This window comes from Callionymus lyra, chromosome 11, assembly GCF_982586985.1.
Source record: "Callionymus lyra chromosome 11, fCalLyr1.hap1.1, whole genome shotgun sequence".
Taxonomy (NCBI): Eukaryota; Metazoa; Chordata; class Actinopteri; order Syngnathiformes; family Callionymidae; genus Callionymus; species Callionymus lyra.
This window is the reverse complement of record NC_141828.1, coordinates 11,316,200-11,330,172: the sequence shown is the minus strand read 5'-3', so window position 1 is coordinate 11,330,172 and position 13,973 is coordinate 11,316,200. Positions and strand designations below refer to the sequence as shown.

Here is a 13,973-nt window from a genome sequence, read left to right as displayed (position 1 = left end):
CTTTACATTCTTAGACGCCCCAAACTTGTTATTCAACTACAAAAAAAATTGTCATAACAGGGACTTAGTGGTCGTAATGAGATCAAGCCGATTTAAAGAACAGAACGTCCTGATAAGGTGCTTTTTTTATCTATCTCTGCCTCCTCTTGTTTTTCCGCACAGATTCAATTAAGAGACACGCCGAGCCATTACTGCTCTTTTAGCCCCAACCTACTGATACAAGATTCTAATCGGCCACTATCGCCAGAGAAGAGCTATTACGGTGGAGTAGACTCTCGGTCACACTAGCGTACGCTCGTGTGTGTGCGCACAGCATCGTTAAAAAATGCACCAACACGTCCATTAGTTACCATGGTGACCAAACAAAGGTTAAGGAGCTCACTCAATAACCGTTGGTTAAAAAAACAAAACATTGCTTTTGACTCCTAAAGGTCCATTGATAATACATTTACAATATGTTTCAACCTGTAATCTCACATTGTTAGTAATGTGTTGATGAGGTTTCATAATACAGTGTCGACTTTGAAAGCCACTAGATAAATGAAATATGATATTTATTCTCAGCTAGCTAATGGTAGCACTAATGGGTCACAATCAATTACTTTTAATCAATTTGGAAAATATTTGTAGAATTTTAGGTCCAGATTGCTAAGCAATACATTCGAACAATAAAACGATTTAGTCTTATTAAGATGGAAAATTGAAAGAATGTGTGACTTTGGAGGCCCAGACCCAGAAACATGACCAGAAGAAAAGATTGTATCTCCACTGAAGCAGCTCAGGAAAGGGAAGTCTAGTGGTCTCTGATGAAATACTAAACCCTGCGACCTGTCAACAGATATACGGTCAAAGAGACATGTTCGATGCATCGATATGGAGCTGTTTTTTTTTCTGCAAGGGGTTGACAGATATCAGCACAAAGTAGAAAGAATTGGCTTCATCTTCGATTGTAAGAAAAAAATATATAACCGGAAATACATTTCAAAATGAACTAATTTGGAAAATACAAAAATAAAGATAAATATAAAAAAAAGAAAGAAAGAATATTAGACTTACTGAGTAGTACAGGGCTGATGAAACAGGCTTATTTGATGTGTTTTTGTCTCAATTTTATTCTATTTTTAAGTGACAAATAAGCTGTAATGTTACCCGTTATTCATTTATTCATTAATTTTCTACTGCTTTATCCCTAATGGGGGTCGCAGGGAGACTGGACCCTATCCCAGTTTCATTGGGCAAGAGGCGGGGGGGGGACGACCCCTGGACAGGACTGTCTGTTGCAGGGCACACAAAGACAGACAACCATTCACACACACACTAATACCTATGGACAATTTCCCTAAATTCTCAATCAACATCTGTATGTTTTTCGACTGTGGGAGGAAACCGGTAAACCTACGCAACATGTGTAGAAGACACAAACTCCACACAGAAAGGTCACAAGTTGGCTCGGCCTGGAATCGAACCAGCAACCTCCTTGCTGTGAGGCGACCCTTGTTACCCGTTATATTTAATATAATTATGTTAAAAAAAAAGAAGATAAACGTCATGTTTGAATGTACTTCTAAGAAACAAACATAAAAATAAGTAAATAATTAAAAATAAATGAAAAGTAATCGGCCTGTGTGGCGTCCCACCTGTAGATGAGTCATAGGAACATTTAAACTACATGCAGCCTCCAATTAGTGCATCTGCTTAGTGCATTTGTCCGTGTCGAATGAACCGCTACGCTCTATCATGACACGGTATTAAGTTTCTTTCCGGACATTTTGAATTCATGAACCCAGTCATAATAAATAACTGCTGCTTGAGTCTCAATGCCAAAAGTCTCTTGCTGTGTCCAAACACAAGCTCGAGTGAAACCTAATAAGGGGAAGAATGGAAGTCAGTCAAAATAAGTATAGTTTTAACATCTGGTGCTAAGAAAAAAACAAAAAAAACAAAACAACACATCACTTCACAGTAATAGTTGTTCTCTCTGCGTGTGGCGCTGCTAACTACTGACGGTGCAATTTCCTGCAGCTCGGGGAACAAGCGACAAGCTTTAAGTAATGCTGCGCAAGATTAAAATCCAAATCCTTTTAGAAAAATTAACGTGCAAGCGTCACTCCAACAGTTCTGTGTATATCACGTCAATAGGGCCTGAGCAATGGTCTGTAAAAACCTTTCAGCTCATGGTGGGGGGAAAAAAAAAAGCTGAAGAAATGTCTCAGCATTTACTGAAAATGACGGATGTGTCGCAAAGACTTGCTGATCAGAACCAGTAAGTCACGGGTCTGAGCTGAGTCAGAGTTTGATTAAACGTCTCCCTCGATGGGTTTGAACCATAAAACGGATCATTGGTGTTATTGAAAAGAGGCCAGTTTGTTCTTATTTGCAGAAATATTCAATGTGCACTCAAGAATGATGAGACATCGACTCAAACGCTCAAGTGTTGAACCACACAAGAGGCCAAATCCAACACCAAACATTTCCATCAAATTCCCTTCATTCTACTTTACTTTTTATTGGAAGTCTTTTAGTTCACAGAGTCCCAAACCTCACCATGTCGAGGCCCACAAAACAATGGTGACCCCCTTTACAAAATGCTTCCAGATTTATAAAGAAACATCATCAACTTGTTCGGTGCATTTCATTTTCTTATATTCATTATGTATTATTTGTTTGGTAATTTTTCAAGGAATGATCTCATCTTTATCACTCGCGCCTTTATAGATCAAGGTATCAACATGAACGTTAATCTTCTTAGATTATGATCAATCTAACCTGGAGGGACAAATGAAAGGACTTGGCGGTTCATATATGACACAACAATAGAATTAAGGAAGCCCAGGATGTTAAAAAAAAAAAAACTTTCCTACATGAATACAAAGATTGCACCAACTTTTCGACAAGCGTTACTTAAAATCATCTACCATCTGTAAAGTTCTATCTATCTATCTATCTTTCTATTTATCTATTTCATTTTCAAGTCTTGTTTTTTAGTTTGTTCTCTGTGATTTTTGTTAGTTGACCCGAGATCCACACCTGCTATCAATCACCAGAAGAATTATTTAACTCATCGTCAAACCTCACCAATAGTTTCTGGAGGTAATTTTGTCAACGTTTACTCTTGAGTTCCCTTCTGTGATAGTGTGACTCGGGTGAATGATGGAGGAGGCTGACCCACTGTGTAAACCCCGGCTGGATGATGTCCAAAAGAATGACTGTGCTGCTGGATAGTGTTTAGCCAGCATTTATTGTGAGGGTTTTTTCAGGATAGCTTAGGAACAGGCTAACTTGGATTTGATTCGATTTTGGTGATCTTCTGTTGTGGCATCTTGATTCAGAAAGGTTTGAAGTTTTCTGAACATTTTGTAAAAACTTGTCTCAGTCTGGGAATTTTTCCCCTCATCATGTATTTATCCTTAAACTAAATATATGTGTATTGGTTGTATCCATCAAATCCTATTTAATTTATTTGTGTATATAAATGTCATTATAAGATATTTTATTTATTTATTTTAAATATTTCTTAAAGCAGCTCTATGCGATTTGAAGTCGAGCGACCCCAGTGGACTAAAGTGGTACTGTTAAGCCCGACAGGAGACCACATTTCCCATGAGCACTCGCTAAACGACGAAAAAAGTTGCCATGTCCCGGTTTGCAGCAGTTGAACGAGAGAAGCAAAAGGAAATTTCACTGTACTGCACTGTTCCAACAAGGTTTGACAATATATATTCTATTTTAATGTTATTTTTGCTACATATTGTATATGTATTATTATCACTTTAATTTTATTCCTTTATAGAAATGACTGGCACATCAAATTCTTGAAATAATAATATTACAAATATTGCGAAGTTTTATTTTTTCAGCAGAAAACGAACGCACTAAGTCAAATGAAAAAGATGAGGACAGTATTTTAAATGGAAACAACAATCAAGTAGTTCTAGTTCAGCGTGAAGATGATACAATGACTGTTAAACTCATCAGGTTGAAAAGCAGCTTCAAATGTTCCAAACAGATGTGACGTTCTTAACCTTTCATATTTTTATTGAGGTCTCCAGGGAACTTATTTTCATCCGCAAGGAAGCGACTGAAGGAGAATATGCGGCCGGTCTACGGTGCTGGATTTCCCTTAAATTTCCGCCAGAGATCTATGACCACGAGCATGTGTGCTGATATGTTGACGGTGTAATAACATCAATTATTTCGGTAAGGGGGAGGTCAAAGCCACACCAGCATCCTGTTTCCAGAAGAGCCGTGCTCTGTGTCTCCCCTCAGGCCACACAATTACGAGGAGCACCGGAGCCCAGATTCAATCAGGAGCGTCACCCCCGTCCAACAGAAACACAGTGTTCCCGGCCCAAGACGCACGCCCATCAGAAAAGACGCCCCATGGCCATCCCGCCTGATAACAAGAGCTAGGGGCAGCATGTGGCCAGACGGTGACCCCGGTAATTATGAATTATGCTGGGCCTGCAGATCTTCATCAGAATGCCGCTAAAAGAATTAGCATGTGAACCAAATGGAAGATGATGATGAACGCACCCTCTGAACGTGTCCAGTGAGTTGAGACGTGTTCGCTTCGCTTTAGGTTCTTCCTCCTCAGAACTCGGAGCTATCTGCAGAAGAAAAAACAAGAAAATAAAACAGAAATATAGTCGCATTTATGCCGTTTGAAAGGTCGAACCAGCACGACCATCCGCAGTAATTAGCTTCTAATCACATACTAGAGTTTAATTAATACGTTTTCTTTTCGAATGCAATCATCGTAGAGAGACCATTAAAGACCAAACTGTTAATATAATGATTAATTTGGCATAAGTGCCTGTAGCAACTGACAATTATTGTTCCCAAAACTAAAAATTAAGAATCACTGCCTAGTGTTGTTTTTTTTAAATATAGCTTTTTGGGGTAATTTTGAATTTTTTTTAAACTAGACAGCGGCTCTGACAGAGAGACAGTAACAAAGACTTTGAAGCAAACATTATCCCCAAGTGACATTAACAGAAAATTAATTTTATTTTATATGTATTAAATAAAAAGATTTGTTGGATATAGAACATACAGCATTATATTTAAATATTTAATGATAGTTTTATAAAATAATATGATAATTCTTTTGCCTAATAAATGTCATGTAACCTACATTTTGGGCCCCAAACCACCAGTTGAGAATTACTTGTCTAGATCAGACATTAAAAAAACTTTAATTACAAACGCCATTGTTATTACTCAATATTAGATTAGCTGTAAATAAAAAAATCTTCATTTTTTTCTTCAGTTTTGATTTTTATACATATAAATATATATATTTTAATCTCAAATAAAATAATTTACATTAACAACAGGTGTACCTCATTTTATAATATCAAGGGATGATTAACCCTTGGGTTATCTCGGGGTCAAGGTGACCCAAATTCCCCAAAAACACCTTGACCCTGAGATGACATGTGTTAGTGTTAGTATTTATTTTGCTTTAATGTCTGGTCTATGTTCTTTTGACTCAACAGCCCCCCAACTATGATCATAAAACATTAAGAAGCCATTTAGCAAGTGTTATTGTTTACTTTGATCTGGAGTAAAGAAGTGAAGAAGAGAATGCAGGTAGGGTGACACATGGGTGAGCAGTTAAATTTCCTTAAAGGGCCACATTATAGGCTGTTGTTAGGGGCCCTTAAGTAATAAAGACAGAAGCAATGGATACAAATATCCTTAATAAAACACGAGCAAGGGTGGATTCAAATATTAGTTCCAGGGTTAGAAGAACTTTACTCAAGATAGTTTTCCATCACCGTTTACAGTCCCTTCTGACTGAGAGACTGCTGTGGGGTTAGTCTGACTTTCTGGCCTCCACACATCAGTTTGAAGAACCAGAGCAGGAAGAAAGCGGCGCTAATAAGTCATGATGGATCTACTTGCCACCCAGACAGCATGTGGAAGACAAGAGACATCTTGATTGGAAGCATGAGAGGCAGCCATTCATGTTCCAGCGAAAACACAGCACAGATCCTGCCGCGAAGCATCGTGATTGGACCAGCACTTTCGTGTGCGTCTTCGGAGGACAATTGACTCTGCTAACATTTGCATCAATCATCCCATTAGTGTCTCCATGACTGGAGTCTCTCTGCAATGTTTGGACTCACGGCTCCTGCTGTGGTTTGCAAATCATAATAATGCGGCGCTATTGATGAATCAAAGTATGTTTTGATTGCTTCTCAAGGATTATTTAATGCGATTATAAATGAAGCTTTTAAACAGTGACATCTTAAGGTGTACTGTAAGACTGCAGTCAAATAATTGGGTGCTCGATAGACATCCTGTACTGCAGGGGTGGGCAGTTAGAATTCTTCAAGGGCCACATTAAATTCTGTGAATGTAGTTAGGGGCCGTCAGGCAATAAGAAAGACGAAAAAAATCCCCACCAAAAAAAGAACACGTGTCATTAGGCCATGATATTTATAAAGCTAAATAAGCTCCAAATGTATTCTTGTATAGATGAGTTTTTTTCAAAAGATTTCTTCAACTAACTAAACAATTTTTTTTTATAATTAATTAATATTAATATATACTCAAGAAATTACACACAAAAAGGAGGAAAGTTTTATGTTAAAAATGTAAATTAATAATAAATACAAAATGCATTTGTTAATGCATTAGAACCATTTCTACATGATCATACTTTGACATTACAAGGGCCACATAAATACAGTCAAAGGGCTGCACTTTGCCCAGGTTTGCTGTACTGGGATCAGTTGAATGATTGAAAAAATATAATTATATATATATCATTATATATCAGCAGTGTGGTTTGCCATTTCTTTTCATATAATATGAAACAAAAAAAGAAAAGAGTACTGTTAAGACAGCTCAATTAGTGTTACTTATCTTGATCTCCCCTATAAAGTGTGCATCTCACTACATTTACAAGTGCTTTCACTCACATTATCCATCGAGTGGCCGGGGTCTTGGCAGCACACGCCTCGTAGTAATTTAGACGTGCAGCGTCTTCTGTTAAAGGGAGACAAGCAGAGTCAGCGTGGCATCAGTGATGTGGTCGTCTTGAATTAATATAGTAGCAGCCGAAGGTACCTGTGGATGTAAGGTGCGAGGACCAACGCCAGAGCGATGACGGCCAGGGAGAGGGCGGCCCCCAGGACCGCTGGCAACAACACGGTGAAAAAAAAACAACTTGCGTGAGTTATATCCCCTCACATTGGATCAAACAGGTCGTCATTACTGGACCGACCGTCAGATTTACAATCCCGTGTGGCTCACTGTCAGTCAAACCGAGTCAAAGGGGGCTCTCTCAAGTGACGAACAAGAGTCTAATGGAAAATGTTGAACAGTCAATCCATCATCGAGGAATCACTCTGTGTAATCTAAGCCAGCGCCGATGCAAGAAACAATATGTAAGACAAGACTGGAGCAGGCTGAGTCAACACGGGGTTCAGTCGGTTCAAAACAAGCAGATTGGCAGTAGATATCCAGTTAAATATCAAAGCTATGATCATAAATGAAGGAAGATTTAGAACGTGCATACATTTTGATTGTTGCTTATATTATTTAACAAACAATAAACTGGATTCCAGAATCTCCTTAAAGGAGCAATATGTGAGATTTAAAACGTTATTTCTGGCTCCCCCCAGTGTTAGAAAAGTGTAACTATTATCGTGGCAACCACCATGAGACATTGTCACTAACAACATGTACTTTAACAAACCATGTGTGAACAAGTCTTGAATGTGAACTTATTTGCGAACGAGTAACAGTTTATTAAAATTTAATTTATAGGCTCTTGTTAGTTCTTGAGGCAGCGTTTACAGTGAATGAGTTTTAGTTCACGAAACCAGAAAAGAGCTTCAAAAAGTATACACGGCACTTCGGCTGTGATGGAAATGAATGCAAGTGCCACCTTGAAGCAGTTTGGTGGTAACATGGGTAGCAAACATGAAAGTTGTGTATTGAAGAGCATTGTTACAAAAACCAAAAATAATATAAGTCATGACTGTTCATGATCAAATCAATTATTTAAAATAATATTATCAATAAAAAAGGACAAATGTTATGTTTTAAAATTAAGGTAACAGCATGGAACTAGTACTGTCAAAACCCTATCAAATTATACTGAGCAGTACATTAAAAATATATATAAAATGATGTGTCTTTGTTAATCCTAAACGTTCCCTGTTACTCTTAAGGGATATTCAAGAATATGATCATGCAATTTTCATTTTACAATTTATTTTCTGTCAAAAAAAAACCCAACATTTCTGAAGAACATCTACTCCACTTTTTAACTAAGCAGTTTACTCTGCGTCTAAAAGATCAACTTTTCCTTCCTCATTATTGTCAATAGCTTGATCCGGTTTAGTTGCCACAGGAAATTAAAAAAGGCAGACGGATGTTTGGTCATCCACTGTCAAAGCAAAGCCCTGTGGCTGTCTTTGTTCGTCTGGAGTGGAAAAACAAACATGACATTATAAAACAAACTGACATCATGCAGGGGGAAAAAAAAAGGAGCGCTCACTTAATCACCCGCGAACAACTCAAAACGTGGTGGCGTCCGCTCGTAAAAGTTGCCATAAAGCTCTCAGCACGAGGAGCGAAACATCACCGGGTCCTCGCAGCAGACCAGCTCTATTAGTTACAGTCAGTGTAAATACTGAATGAACGGAGGCTCAACCAGATTAGGCCCCGGTTCATCGATACACTCGGTCAAACGGAACACTTAATAAAAGTCGATACGCGAGACGTCTTCATCGGCTCCTGCAGGTGACCTGAGGTTTGTGGTACAACGCAGAATACACTACTAACTGGATTAAAGACTGGATCTGATCTTCTGCAGGAAGACGGAGCTGGACACCAGAAAACAAGACAACAGTAAACTTTAAAAAATCCCTCACCGGGCAAGTCGGACCTGTCTCCAGCTGCTGACCAGACCATTACTTCAGCAGGTCCTGGGGGGGGTTTGCGTAATCACCAGCTTGGGCAGCTAATGGAAGCTCATCATACAGTGAAGGGTGCAGTCACACTGACCGTATATCTGCTCAGATAATGGCTGCTCGACCTTAAAAGTCTGATCTACAACATAATCTGCAATATTGTTAAGTAGGGTGTACATTATGGAGAGAGACGCTTTCAAAATCCCATTACGCCCTAATCCTTCCACACTCCCTAATGTATTACCCACAATGCTCGGGGGCCGGCCTTCAAAACAAACAGAAAAGCTTTTCTTTTATCTTTTTTTTTTGAAGAAAGCACGTCTTGCCTGATCAATACGCGTCATGTCCCGAGAGAAGGATGAGAATTAGTGCTCAGTGGACGAGCCAAGTGATGCTGCTTCTCTGCTGACTCAATCAAAACAAGACTCCAAAGGTTGCTTTCGCTGTCACACCTGCTTTTGGGGCTCGATTGGAAAAAAAGTGAGCACTCACGCAAGTAAATGTTGTTGGCCGCCGTCTGGACCGCATGGACGCAGCTGTAGTTGCTGTCGTGCATCTGAACCCTGACGGAGTAATGACCTCCTTCTTCGTACGTTTGACTCCACCTGCATCAAAGGATTATTTACAAAAACGTGTGAAAAAACAAAGCTCAAAAGTCATTTTGTGTGGCCCCCCCGGGTGGTTGGCTCACATCAAAGTGGATACATTTACATGTAGATATGGTGGTTTATAATGACGCCAGTGATAAAGATATATATTAATTATTTTAACCATTAGATAGTCATGTTAGAGACAGTTCGGTTAACATACAATTTGTTTGACCAACAAAGAATTCTAAAAGATTTTGGCCCTTTGAGTTTTACACCCTTGTTCTAGGTCAAGACATTAACATAATGCAAAATAGAAAAATAAACAACAAGAAATCCCCACCTTAGGCATATAATTATTTCCACTTTGACCCAGTTGAAAGTTTAACTGACTGACATAATGCATTCAGTTTAAGACATAATGTTTTTTTTTTAAAAAGATTTTCGTCATTACATTTTCATCAAAATAATATAGGAAATATGATGGCTTGATTAAATGTAATCAGTGATCTAGAGATTTAAGATTCAGATATTTAAAATGTTTTTAAGTTTTACTGGGAGGTAAAATTCACTTAAAGCTAGCACTTTAGCTTAAACAGCAATTAAACCAGTCAGTTAAAATGAAATCTTTACTAATGGATATTATAACAGTCCTTGTTTATTATCTAATACCAAACAGAACAAATTAATCAACAGATTGCGTGGGAAGGTTGAATCTGTTTTCATCATCGAAAGGTTAAAATTCAAGATTCTGATCTTATCCCTTTTGTTATCTCAGGGTCAAGGTGACCCAAAGGCCTAAAAAACAAATATTGTATGAGAGGATGAACGACCTCCACCACTGCATACTGTGTGTATTTCTGCCAGGGAGGTCGATCACTTTGATCCGGAGAAAACACAAAGGATAAACCATTACATTTGTTTTCGAGGCCTTTGGGTCACCTTGACCTTGAGTTTACACAAGGGATAAATACTTCCATACGAGTGTCTCTGACAGCTTGTCTGAACAACAGCGATTATTTATAGTAAAGTTATTGCCAACAACAAACACCAAGTACAATTTCTCTTTGCTTTACAGATTATCCAATGAGATACGTTTCCTTTTTTTCGCCCACGACTCAGACTTTGTGACCCCCGGGTCATACAAGGCTGAGGGCGCCATCTAGTGCTCATGTTGTGAAACGCACGCTCGGCATCTCCGGTTCCACAGCAACCCCCCCAAAAAAAGAACATGCATTACATGTTCATATTGATCTTCTGGTGGGATGACATACAGTGCTATCACCGAGAGTGTTTTTTCAGAAGGGAGAGGAAATCAATGGTCTGGTTAGAGAGCTCAGCATCGATCAAGGAGGTCGAGCTCAGACCCCATAAAAACCTAGAACATCTTGTTGGAGAATCTTCACAGGTGAGCATCGAGCCTCTAGTGAATATGTTAACTCTCTGTCCTAAATGTTCCCAGACAGCAGGTGTCAGGGTTAGTTAATCCTCTGTGATGTTTTCGGCTGCTCTAACACGCGCTTTTTTCGTCAATATTGGAACGTCAGGTCTCATTAACCCCCAAAAGGTTTCCTGATCAATACCGGGGCGAGCCGGTTTTAAAGGGAGGACATCCGTCAGAAAGCAGGTCAAGATCACTCCTACAGCCCAGTAAATAATCTCTAAGAGACGACTCAGCAGCCGTCACATGACCCCTGGCCTATATCATGTCGGGAGACAAGAACGCACAGGAAGAGTTGAAAACATCAAACTTGTTACCCGCAGATCGTGGCATTGCTCTTGATTAAATCCACACTCATGGACAAGAGGAACTTGGTGCTGATCACTGCAGACTGGTTGTTGTTGCACTTCACCCTCAACAGTGACTGGAACACACACTAAGAAACCAAAGATAGAAAGAATATGCAAGTGTTAGAGATGAAGAAAATGTTCTGTTAAATAAATATATAAACTATATATAAATCATGACTCGTCTTCCTCTCAACACTTACATGTTCTTGCTATTACAAAGGCACGGTTTCTATAAGCGACATCATATACAGCTCAAACACTTGTATGAGCCGAGGTCTCAAGTAGTTCCCTTATGTGATATGATATATATATACTGTATATATATATACTAGTACAGATTTGAATCCTACTACTGTATCGGGAACTGAATATTAGAATTCCAATCTGTACTAGAACAAATGGGAATTCTACCGGGACAATCTTCAATTCCAGAAATTAAGATTAAATCAAAATGTTTTAACTTTTTGGACAGCAATGGAGTCTTAATAATCTTGATTTCTAGTTACAAATGAAATAATAACCCTATATTTACTAATATCATATTCAGGACCATTTATTACAGGAATACTTTTTTTTTATGTTTTATATCTAAAATGTGTTGTATTCTGTCTATTATAGTGTATTAATTTGACAATTATTAAAAATAAAACCAGGGTCAAGACAATAAGATTTATGGAGAGTATTTGTATAATTATTTTTTTTCCTGGATCATGGTTAAAAAATCCCAAATAATATATACATACATTATATAATTATAAGACGCTTTTATTTGTTCAGGCTTTTCCTTGATTTTCTGAAACTCCTGTTGTGTTATCAGTTTTAATATTGAGCTTTAAAGTATATACTTTATTGAATATTGTTTTGATTGTTTAAGTGCTTTGTGACCCTGGTCTGGAAAAGCGCTATACAAATAAAAATTACTTACTTACTATATAATATGCCACCAGTTTTGTAAAATAAACATAAGAGCAGATAAACAGTAAACTCCACGTGCTATAACACAATTGTTTAGGGGTTTCTTTTTTTATAATTCAAGAAAATGTATGAAAGTATTTTTTGTGCTGCGACGTTGACAACTAGATTCTCACCTTGTAACAGTGGTCGGAGGTGAAGAGGACCTCGACATCTTCAGGCAGCTGGTTATTAAAAGTGATCAGAGCCTGGTCTACTTTCAGAACGGCACCTGCATCAAGAAAAATGTAAATAAAAACAGGCTGACACAAGCTGTGAGTCACAGGCACTCGTTGTTCAATCATCACTATCTGTTGACAAGCGTGACTTTGACCCAGATTCCGCCACAACGTAAAGGAACTATTTCTTCATCTTACCAGGTCGATCGTGTCGTCCGCCGCAAACACCTGCGACAATCAGAAGAAGAAGAATGAGAGTCGCTTGTTGCCATCTCGCAACCTCCATGTTGAAAATAACCACTTCCCCCTGCTCATCTTTATAACAGTATAAAAAGTGGTCAAAGGGCATTCTGCAAGTGTGCCATCCCATTGTGCATGTATGACCCTTTTATACGATTACAGATCATGATAAGATGATAAAGATAAGAGACGATGAAGACAATGCATTTGAAAAAATCAGCAAAAAAGTGTCATTGCGGCTTCGTTTTTTTTTTTTGTGGTTTTAAATCCAAACTCATTTCCACAAATCAGGATGTTAAACAGTAATCACTTGTCCCTCCTCGTCTCATTTCATTAACCACTTCATTTCCCAGAGCACAGGCCGTGACAGATGAGTTCACAGGGGCCAGTCTCTCAGGATCTCCTCATTAACCTTTGACATGAACTCGAGCAGGCAGTAGATCTCGTATCAGTGTCGGCAGCTACTAACACATCAACAAACATGAATCTTCTTCTGGGTGATCGAAGAAAAAAGACATTATTATTTTTATTATTATCGTTTTTGTCCTTTTTATTGGGACATGATCATAAGTATTGTCTGGTAATGTTTCTCGTTATCTATAAGACCAAACTGAAAAAACAATTGACATAAGTAACAAGCTATTTAAATTGTTGAACTATATTTAGTTTAAAGTGGAATATAACGTCATCATGTTGATCAAAAAGTGAAGCCTTAAGTTACATTTAAGTCATTGTTAGCATCACGGTTGCAGGCAACCTGTTAAGCTTAATGTTATTACATTTAAATAAAAAAACAGTATATCAATAGTTGCTTTTAAGAAATGGTAACTTGTGATAAAAGTTAATATTTTGTTTTATACGTTTCGGAAACTCCTTTTAAAAAGATATGAAAACAAATAATCCAAACATGATGTTACAATATTAATAGCATTGCGTGTTGTTATGGTCAACAAAATAATAAATAATTGAATAAAAAACGACGTTAATGTGCTCAAATGCATTGAAATCCCTACGTATTTAGAAAAATATTACTTAATAAAAGTTTTATATATGTTTTCGGACTTACTAATGTTTTCATTTTCTTCGTTGCTCCTGAGAGAGTTTTCGCGCCAAACGGTACGTTTCATATCTCCCTCCGGTGTCGGAATTTAATAATAATAATAATTAAAAAAAATAAATCTAAATATGTTTATTCTTTTTGTGGGTAGTTAAACATTTACATTGTTTTAAAAAGTGATTTCGTGGAATATAATTATTCAAGGACCGTCAACTACTGTTAATCTCATTTTATTATC

The 13,973-nt window shown here is 37.8% G+C and overlaps 1 protein-coding gene across 1 annotated transcript in view; it reads right to left on the bottom strand.

Annotated features, from left to right (window-relative positions):
* LOC148069257 (heparan-alpha-glucosaminide N-acetyltransferase) overlaps positions 1-13,805 on the bottom strand; it is a 35,602-nt gene extending 21,797 nt beyond the window's left edge. Inside the window, exons 1-8 of the mRNA XM_087803270.1 lie at positions 13,745-13,805; positions 12,637-12,666; positions 12,397-12,491; positions 11,276-11,394; positions 9,423-9,535; positions 7,078-7,147; positions 6,930-6,996; positions 4,534-4,607 (exon numbers count right to left, since the gene is read on the bottom strand). Coding sequence (XP_087659396.1) covers positions 4,534-4,607; positions 6,930-6,996; positions 7,078-7,147; positions 9,423-9,535; positions 11,276-11,394; positions 12,397-12,491; positions 12,637-12,666; positions 13,745-13,805 — 629 coding nt within the window. The remainder of the gene's footprint in view (positions 1-4,533; positions 4,608-6,929; positions 6,997-7,077; positions 7,148-9,422; positions 9,536-11,275; positions 11,395-12,396; positions 12,492-12,636; positions 12,667-13,744) is intronic.
* Between the last annotated feature and the right edge of the window lie 168 nt (positions 13,806-13,973).